General features: G+C 41.8%; 1 protein-coding gene across 1 annotated transcript in view; it reads right to left on the reverse strand.

The window, feature by feature from the left end:
• The window catches only part of DNASE1L3 (deoxyribonuclease I-like 3), a 37,723-nt gene that overhangs the window by 10,952 nt on the left and 16,325 nt on the right, over nucleotides 1–10,446 (reverse strand). The window contains exons 3-5 of the mRNA XM_006862079.1: nucleotides 7,997–8,086; nucleotides 6,801–6,913; nucleotides 2,676–2,788 (exon numbers count right to left, since the gene is read on the reverse strand). Of these exons, the coding sequence (XP_006862141.1) occupies nucleotides 2,676–2,788; nucleotides 6,801–6,913; nucleotides 7,997–8,086 (316 nt within the window). The remainder of the gene's footprint in view (nucleotides 1–2,675; nucleotides 2,789–6,800; nucleotides 6,914–7,996; nucleotides 8,087–10,446) is intronic.

The raw sequence follows: 10,446 nt of genomic DNA on the forward strand, positions 1-10,446 counted from the left end.
TAAATTCAGGTGGGATATATTCAAGGTCATATTTTGGCTCTCGTGGTCTTGCTTTCATTTTCTTCAGCCTCATTTTGAATTTGCATACGAGTAATTGATTTGTCTGTTCCACAGTCTGCCCCTGGCCTTGTTTTGACTGATGATATGGAGTTTTTCCATTGTCTCTTTCCACAGATGTAGTCAATTTGACTTCTATGTATTCCATCTGGTGAGGTCCATGTGTATAGTCATCTCTTATGCTGTCTAAAGAAGGTCTTTAAAATGAACAAATGATTGGTTTTGCAGAAATCTATCATGCAATCTCCAGCATCATTTTAAAAAATGTTTTATTGTGGATTATATGATAGTTTACATGGGAGAATATTAGTTTTACATTCATTCTATCGTATATGGTTTCATTGTCTCCATCATTTTTATCACCAAGGCCATATTTTCCAACTACTGATCCTTCCTCTTTGCTCCCAACCTTTCCCTCCAATCACCAGTAATGATTAATGCATCTTGATTGCATGTTTGATCAATTTTAGATTGAAGAAGTTGGTAGAATTCTTCTATTTCATCCTCACTGACTTTAGTGGTTGGTGTATAAATTTGAATAATAGTGGTATTAGCTGGTCTTCCCTGTAAGCACATGAGTATTACTCTATCACAGACAGTGTTGTGCCTCATGACTGATCTGGATATGTTCTTTTTGACAATGAATGCAATACCATTCCTTTTCAATTTGTCATTTCCGGCATAGTAAACCATGTGGTTGTCAGATTCAAAATGGCCAATACCAGTCCATTTCAGCTCACTAATCCCTAAAATATCGATGTTTATGTGTTCTATTGCATTTTTGACAAGTTCCAATTTTCCCAGACTCATACTTCGTACATTCTATGTTCCAATTTTCAATGGATGTTTACAGCTGTTCCTCTTCATTTTGAGTTGTGCCCCATCAGCAAATGAAGGTTCTGTGGGCTTTTCTCCCACGAGCTTAACTCCATTCACCTCATCATGGTCACCTCTACTTTGAGGAGGCAGCGCTTCCCTAGTCGCATTTTGAATGACTTCCAACCTGAGTTGCTCATTTTCCGGTACTATATCTGACAGTGTTTCTCTGCTATTCATAAGGTTTTCAGTGACTAAATATTTGGAAGTAGTTTGTCACTCCTTCTTCCTAGTCTGTCTTCATCTAGAAGCTCATCTGAAACCAGTCCACCATGGGTGACGCTGATGGCATTTAAAATACCGGTGGTGTAGCTTTCAGAATCACAGCAACTCACAAGCCACCACAGTATGACAAACTGACAGATGAGTGGTGGATAATTTAAGAGTTTTTTATCCTTTCAGCTGTTTTTACATGAAATGGATTGCAGTCATTGAAATGAAACAGAGTTTATGATTCATTGAATATAAAACCATTGGTCCTGTCTGTAAACCTTTGCTCAATTCCCAATAAAAAGTAGGAAAAAAAAAAGAAGAAGAAAAAGAATTAAACCCTAGAAATTGAAAAGTTAAAAAGAAGATGAACTGAGCCTTGGTACCTCACAGAAGGTCCTTCATTGCAATAGAGTTTACCCACCTTGTTCACTTTTGTGCTGATGATGCCCCTTCAGTGCCTGGCACTTAACAGATGCTTACTAAATTCTTGTTGAATGGAAGGATGAATTGACAATTTAAGATTGTACTGAATAAATGAGTTTACAGGGCAGCTGGGTTTTTTTATTATGGCCCTTTTAGCTAATTTTCTCCATTCTGTGATAGATGATAAAATCTAACCTCTGTGCCTGTGATTATGGACCCATTTTGAAGTGAGTTGCTAAGAAATGATGGTTACAGTGGGGCTAAGGAGGAAGGATTACAGTGCAACTAGGAATTAAGGATGACCCCACCTTACTACATGGTATGACGCAAGTCACTACCCTTATGTTCCCTGATTGGGGAACCTAATGTTGAGAACTTTAAGGCTACCGATGGAAGGTACTTTTCCCTTCTGCTGAGCACAGCTCTCCAAGCTTCCTTGGGAAACTCCCCTTCAGTCCATGACACAGATTTAGCCAATTAGAAACTCTCAATCCCCTGATGACAGTGATTGGCTCAAAGATGGGCATGTGACCCAATAGAGCCAATGAGACTCAATTGCAGGGCATGGTAGCCATCATGCCATCCCAAGGGTAGAGCCTGTCTGAGAAGGGAGCCCACCCAGAGGAAAGGAGGGCCAAGAGATGGAACAAAGAGAAAAAGTATTGATTTCCTAGTTTGAGTTCTGGATCCAAATAGGCCTGAAATAATCCTGAATAGTTCAGTTACATGAGCCAATAAATCTGTATTTTTGAGCCAAAGTGAACTTCTGATATTTGTAACGGAAAAACCCCTAACCTCTCTAAGCCTCACTCTTCTCACTTGCATAGTGGAAGTGATAAAATGAGAGGATTAAATAGATTTGTACATGTCCCTCAGAGTAATGTTCTAGAATGAGTTCTTCACCCATTGGCAGCTGTTCTTGGTGGTGCACCGAACTAATTCCCAAGACTCTCTTGGGCAGGTTTAATAAGGATATTTAAGGCTGAGGAGAGGCCTAATTAGAGGCTGTACATGGGTGGTGGCCCACACATCTCCCCTTGCTCATCTCACTGATGACAAGATTCTGGCTTGGTTATACAGGATTTCAGAAAACAAAAGGTCCTTACCTCAGCTTTCCAACGTTTTTTCACTTCCATGTAGACATCCACCAGCTCATCAATCTCCTTAACGGATGTCTCAGGAGTGGTGTGCAGGGGGACAATCACGAAATCCTTAACAGCTGATGAGCAGGAGAAAGCAAGAAGTCACATATTTCTTCCATCCAGGTCACAGGAAGCCTGCTCTAGGGCAACAGGTCTTCCTCGGAGGCATGGGTTGTGTGTGGTGTCTGGGTTCCCCAATTTTCAGAAGGTCCAGCCAGCAGCTGAGATTGGTGTGGCGCTGTAGAATCAGCACTGGACCACAAGGTCGGTTTGAACTGCAAAGTGGCAGTTCAAACCCACCAGCTGCTCCTCGGAAACACTACACAGAGTCACTAGGAATCAGAACCAATTCAGTGACACTTAACAACAACAACAACAACAACAGAGTCGTCATAGTCGCCTGTCTCCCACCTGCCCTTCTTGACAACAGAGAAAGCTGTGAGACAGTGTTAGTTGCTGATATTATGGATGTGTTTGTTTTCTCATTTTCTACAAATAACGTGTGTTCCGTTTTTGTTTTTATTTTTTTTTAAATAATTAGCTTGTTCAGTTTCGGGACTAATGAAAAAGAAACAATTTTTATTCTTCTTTTATAACTAGTGGGTGTGGGAAGAGAACATTACATTCCATGTATAAAAACCTTGCCCCAGTAGGAAGGGGAGAAGAGAACCCAGGAGTGGGGATGAGATTCAGCCACACTGTGCCACCTCGCCCACCTGCTACCAGCACCTGCTGACTTCTGAGCATCACCTCTTAGGGCTTTACCCTCATCTGCTCCTGAATCTCCACTCCTACTTTAGGAGTTAGAGTCCTGGTGTGGTGCTGTTAATGCGCTGGACTACAAAGTCGGTTTGAACCACAAGGTCAGCAGTTTAAGCTCACCAGCTGCTCCCTGGAAACCCTATGCAGGGTCATTATGTGTAGGAACCAACTCAATGGCAACTCAAGTGGGGAACCAGCACTTGAACCCAGGCATTCTGTCTCCAGGACCCACAGTCCACTCCCCCATCCTCTTCTTGGTCTCCCTAGAACCTCCTTCCAGTTCCTAACTTTTTTGTTCACTGTTCCTTCTGCCTGATCACCCCATCTAAGGTGAAACTCATTATTCTAAGCAACTAGTTTCCTCCCTTCATGCTCTGAAATTGTTTTCTTTGCTCCTTTGCTTGGCCTACTAAAATGTAAGCTCTCTGAGGGCAGGCTTATCTGTGAGTAGGCTCTCTGAGGGCAGGCTTATCTGTGTTTTATACCTTTGTGGCTACAGTACATTGGAGGTGCTCAAAATCGTTTGGAGGGCAGGCTTATCTGTGTTTTATACCTTTGTGGCTACAGTACATTGGAGGTGCTCAAAATCGTTTGCTGTCTGAATGCATGTATGCATGAATGAATGAATGAAAGATCAATAGCTAAGTCCATCTTTGATCCCTGATAGAGAGGGCATATGAGAGAAACAACACCAACACGAGTAGTAGTGTCCCAGGGGAGGAAGGAAGGGGCATGGGCCAGGGAGGAAAGGTAGAGGTTCAAGAAAACAGGTTTGTTTAGCAGTTCACAAAGGCTCCTCTTTAAGAAGAATGACGTAGGGAGGCCCTGGTCAGCCTCATGTGAATCGTGTGTGTGACAAAGACGATATGAAGTCCCTACCTCCTTGTGTAATTTTCTCACTGTTCTCCCATATTTGTTTTCCTGTGTAAGTATTTTGTCTGTCAGCTAATTAACTCTGGCCAAAAATAGCTAACATGATAGGTCAGGATGTTTATATTTGTATTGTATAAATGTGGGTGTGTAGACTTACAGCTCTACATATATTTATTAAGCCATTAGCGGTCTCCCTTATTACACTAAGGTCACAAGTTTAGGGACCTTGTCTGTCTTGTCTAGTGCCTAGAACAAGGCCTGGAACGTAGTAGGTACTAAATTAAGATTTGATTCTATGTTGTTCCAAGGGAGTCAGAGTAGCACAGTGAGTTGTACTGTTAACTGCAAGGTCAGTGGCTCAAACCCACTGTCTGCTCTGTGGGAGAAAGATGAGGCAGTCTACTCCCATAAAGATTTCATTCTGGAAACCCTATGGGGCAGTTCTACTCTGTCCTATGGGGGTCTCTGTGAATCATAATTAACTCAACAGCAATTCTTTTTTAATGTGATTGCACACTAAATTTAATTCTTGGTTTCCCACTGAGTGCAGCATCATGGTTAAGACCATGGGGGCCTGAGATGGCAGCTTTGGTTAAAACACCAGTCCACCCACCAATAGCTGGGAATCCTTAGGCAGGTGAATTCATCATTTTAAACCTCACCATCCTTAACTGTTGTTGTTGTTAAATGCCGTTAAGTTGGTTCCGACTCATAGCCATCCTGTATAGGGTTTCCAAGGTTTTATGACTTCCTGGGAGCAGAGAGCCTCATAAAGTAGAACTAATCCTAGTTTCTACTGTGTAGGATTGTTGAGAGAATTCTAGGATGTATGATAAGGTTTCTGAGACTGTAAATCTTTGTGGTGGGTTTGAACCACCAACCTTGTGATTAGCAGTCCAGTGCTTATCCTATGGTACCACCAGGGCTTGTTATACCTGTTTGATGGCTGACACTGAATCAGGGATCAATCATTTGTTAGCAGCTGGGAACCCTGGTCGTACAGTGGTTAATCCAGATGTTTGAACCTACCAAACCACTCCATGGGAGAAGGTCTGGTGGTCTGTTCCAAGAAAGATTAGATTATAGCTTAGAAAACCCTCCAGGGTTGTCTTATTCTGTCACATGGGTTCTCTGTGACTTGAAAATTGACTTGACGACATCTAACAACAAAAACAGCAGTGTATATTAGGAGTCCCTGTTGTTGGTAAGTGCTGTCGAGTTGGGTCCCACTCATATTAATCCTGTATAGAGTTTCTGAAAAGCAAGTGGTGGATTTGAACCTCCAACCTTTCAGCTAACTGTCCAGTGCTTATCCTATAGTACCACACCAGGACTCTTGGCTGGTACAAATGGCTAGTGTGTTTGACTGATACCTGAAAGGTTCAAGTTCACTCAGAGGTACCTCAGAAGAAAGGCCTGGTGAGCTACTTCTGAGGGGAGGGGATCAGTCATTGAAAACTCTAAGAAGTACAGTTGTACTCTGACAAACATGAGGTCTGAGTTGGGATCAGCTAGGCAGCAACTGCAGCTGTATAAGTATCACTCTGGTAGCGTAGTGGTTATGAATTGGGCTGTGAACCTTAAGGTTAGCGGTTCGAAACTACCAGCCACTCTGCGGGAGAAAGATGAGGTTTCTACTCCCGTAAAGATTTACACCCTCGGAAACCCTGTACAGGGTCGCTATGGGTCGGAACTGACTCGACGGCACTTAACAACAACAACAACATTGTTAAGTTCAGGATGTAATCCATTTGGATTTCCTCTCTACCCTCATTGTGAAGGAGAGGAGACAGTGACTGGAAAGAATCTAAGAGTCTAACCTGGGAACTCATCTCTTCTAGCCATCTCGTGAGATGATGGGGAATAAGGAGTTGCAGTAAATTATTTCCAGTAGCCTAACTGTTTCAAGGAGTCCTGGTGTGGTGCTGTGGGCTAATGCATCACACTGCAAAGTCACTTGAACTGCAAGTTCAGTGGTTCAAGCTCACCAGCTGCTCCCTGGAAACCCCATACAGGGTTGCTATCAGTCGGAATTGACTTGACGGCACTTAGCAACAACAACAACAACTGTTCCAAAGAGACTAGAAATACCACTGATTTCAGAGGTGGGACTCAGGCTGAAGAGGTCTTGAGAGATGACATTTTGAGAAGTGAATTTGGTACCATCAAACTAAACAGCCTCTACATTGAGGTATTAAAAGATGTTTTTGGTTGGCTCCCTAAAGCTCTTACATGGACTTTTGTCATGAAGCTGTAGAATAAACACTGGACTTTGAACTACAAGGTCAGCAATTCAGACCCACCAGCTGTTCCTCAGAAACCCTATACGGGGTCACTCTGTGTCAGAATTGACTCGAAGGCACTTAACAACAACAAAGATGCTACATAAACCCTGAAATGACACGGCACACTTGGGACCGCTGCCCATTCATGTGGTCTCTGAGGAGGTCTCACCGGTGTGGGGTGACTGAAACCAGATCACAAAGGGCTCCCTGGAGAACACGTCTTCATCACCATCCTGATCATCATCGTAGTGGTAGCTTTTCTTTATAGACACCAGCTTTTCCCTAAAAGAGAAAAAAGAAAGCCCTCCAAACTGATTCCCTGCTGTTTTCTTTCTTCTTTCTAGAAGAAAAGACTTCCGGCTGCCAAGACTTCATTAGCCTTCAGAGCAAGCTCAGACCCTAGAAGGGATCTTTATTAGCTTGTTTAGTGTGGGAGAAAGGTGAGGCTTTCTGCTCCCATAAATATTTACAGTCTTGGAAACCCTGTGAGTTGAAATTGACTTGACAGCACCCAAGAACAACAATGCTATACACAGCAGAGCATGCTCCATTCAACAGTTACTGCAGATACACTTCAGGGACATTGATGACATTTCCCAAGTTGTACAACCATTCTTAGTCACCCTATTAACATAAATCACAGCCCTCTAAGCTTTCTATCTTCTCTTTTGAGTTGTAGTTGCCAAACTGATCCCACATACATAGTTCTTGAAAGGAACATGGTGCTCAAGGTAGACATTCTTTACTAAGCAAGGTAAACAATTGTTTATTTTAGGAAAGACTTCAGGGGATATTTTTGGTTTAAGGTTTGAAGATTATCTCTGGGCAACAGCTTCAGGAGTTCATCCAACCTCCTTGACTCCAGAAAGTCTAGATTCCATGAGAATTGGAAATTTTTCCTGGAGGCAATCTTTTGTCCAAGAGCAAGTCTAATAAACTCTTCTCAGTAATGATCAGAGCCCTTTGAGAGCTGAAGGCCTGAGATGTAGTCCTTTTCTGGGGGCACCCACAGATTAACGTTCAGACTTAACACAGACTACTAGCAGAAAATAGACAAGAACATGAGTTTCAGGAGTCAGTCAAATGAGGCAGCTTGGGTTTCCAGCCCTGGGTCAGAACTTGATTATGAAAAATGGAGAACCACTGATCTAAGCAACCATTTGATGCCCCTAACAAATCAATGATAGTTAGGAAGCTGTTACTTTGCACCAGCTCCAATTTTGACAGCAATCATTATGATGAGTACTGAGAATTGATTAGAAAGCATAATCAGGTTTTGAGGGAAAAATCAGACATGGTTGTGAATTCAATTCAGAAACATAATTTATAAATGAACCATGTTACAGGTGCAGAGATTATACTTACTTATAGAGAAAGGCATACTGTTCTTTATATGTATTTCTTCCCAGGCGAGAGCTAATCACATAGTTATATGTTGTGCCTCTTCTTGAGTTTCTAGAAAACATAAGGATTTGTCATTGAATCTTAAAGAATAAACATCTCCTCACTGCATAACATTCCCTTCTCTCCAGTCTGCCCCCATAGCCCCAGTGTCATCATGGGGAAGGGCTCCAGTTCACCCTAACCTTTGTTGAATGGTCACAGTTAATTGGGAATGTCACATGTCAAAATGTTTACAGCGATTATTCCAGGTCCTCCTCTTTATAGCTTGCAAGTGAAGATACGGGATTTGAACTCAGATCTGACTCACTGAAAAACCCATGTATTTTGTTCTGCACCTCTGACCCTTGAGACCATAGATGATTTAGCACAGGAGTCCCAAATCCCACTAGGGTCCATGGCTGTGAATGGAGCGCAAGCTTTTTGGTGGAGTCAGGCACACTGGGTCACCCCCTCCATCTACTATCCTTGCATTTATTACATGTAAGATTCCTAGAAATACTTTAGGTAGACATTCTCCCCAACTCTGAAAACTACCAAGCATTTTTTTCACAAATCTTGGAACTGTGACTTCAAATCAGCTGTTCTTTATATCATAGGGTCTGGGATACAGCTCTGGAGTCCCACTAGGGAAACTAAACTCTCTCTCTGTGTTTTCCAAACCTACTGATAACTCCATCCTGGTCAGTACCTGACACAGCTTCACTCCATCTGCCCACAGAAAGACCTGGGGCAAAAAGCTGGCTAAGAGGATAACTTCATTAGACATGCAACACCATCCCTCAGAAACCCAAGAATTCAAGGGAAACAGACACAGATGATAATCCTGGATCCCTTAGCATCAAGCGAAAGGATAAAGAATTAGATCAAACATTAGTATCTCTATGCTGAAGATTGAGTTTCAGGCTCTTCTGATATTAATTTTGGTCTTTTCTTTCTTTCTTGTCTTTTTGATGACATTTTGCTTTCTTCCTGTATGATGTGGTTGATGTCATCCCACAACTCTTCTAGTCTTCACTCATTAGTGTCTAATGCATCAAATCTGTTCTTGAGATGATCTCTAAATTCAGATGGTCATATTTTGGCTCCTGTGGACTTGTGTTAATTTTCTTCAGCATCAGCCTGAGTTTGCATAAGAGCAATTGATGGTCTGTTCCACAGTCAGCCCATGCTTAGTTTGGCTGATGTTATTGAGTTTTTCCAGTGTCTTTTCCCATACATGTAATCAGTTTGAGTCCTGTGTATTCCATCTGGTGAGGTCTGTGTGTATAGTTGTCTTTTATGCTGTTTAACAATGGTATTTGCAATGAATAAAGTCATTGGTCTTGCAAAATTTTGTCATCAGATCTCCAGCATAATTTCTACCACCAAGGCCATATTTTCCAAATATTGATCTTTCCTCTTTATTTTCAACCTTTGCATTCCAATCACTAGTAATTATAAATTCATCTTGATTGTGTGTTTGATCAATTTCAGACTGAAGAAGTTGGTAGAATTCTTCAACTTCAACATCACTGGCTTTAGTGGTTGGTGTGTAAGTTTGAATAATAGTGGTATTTACTGGTCTTCCTGTTGTTGTTTCTTTTGTTCTCAAGTGCCATCAAGTTGGTTCCTATTCATAGCAACCTTGTATAGGGTTTTCAAGGAGCAGCAGGAAAGTTTGAACCACTAACCTTGCAATTCAAGCAACCTTGTGGTCCAGTGCTTATCCTACAGTGCCACACCAGGACTCCACAGACAGTGTTGTACTTCAAGATAGATTTTGAAATGAAGCTTTACTCCATTCGCATCATCATAGTCAACTCAGCTTTGAGCAGACAGCTCTTCCCCCATTGTATTTTGAGTGCCTTCCAACCTGGGGTTCTCTTCTTCTGGCACTTTATCTGACAATATTCTGGTGCTATTCATAAGGTTTTCAGCAGCTAAACATTCAGAAGTAGCCTGGCTCTCCTTCTTCCTGCTCTGTGTTACTCTGTAAGCTTTGCTGAACCCTGTCCACCATGGGTGACCCTGCTGGAGTTTAAAATACTGGTGGCATTTCTTCCAGCATCCTGCAACAGGCAAGCTACCAGTGTGACAAACTACCAGACAATGTTGGTTTGTTTCTTGCAATTAGAGACATACACATCAAAACAACAATAAGTTAACACATCATCCTAGCAATAAAAGCAAAGTTCAAAAACTAGAAAACAAAAAGTGTTGGTGTGCAGAATTTGGAATATTCACGCACTGAAGTGGCTCTGTAAAATGGTACAAGCACTAAGGAAAATGGTAGGGCACTTCCTTGAAAAGCTAGAAATAGAAATACAGTATGATCCAGCAATCCCATTACTATGCATGTACATAGAGAACTAAGAGCCATGACATGAATATATGTACATATATATGCATATATATATATATATATATATAGT

Source organism: Chrysochloris asiatica, unplaced genomic scaffold (genome assembly GCF_000296735.1).
Source record: "Chrysochloris asiatica unplaced genomic scaffold, ChrAsi1.0 scaffold00046, whole genome shotgun sequence".
Taxonomy (NCBI): domain Eukaryota; kingdom Metazoa; phylum Chordata; class Mammalia; order Afrosoricida; family Chrysochloridae; genus Chrysochloris; species Chrysochloris asiatica.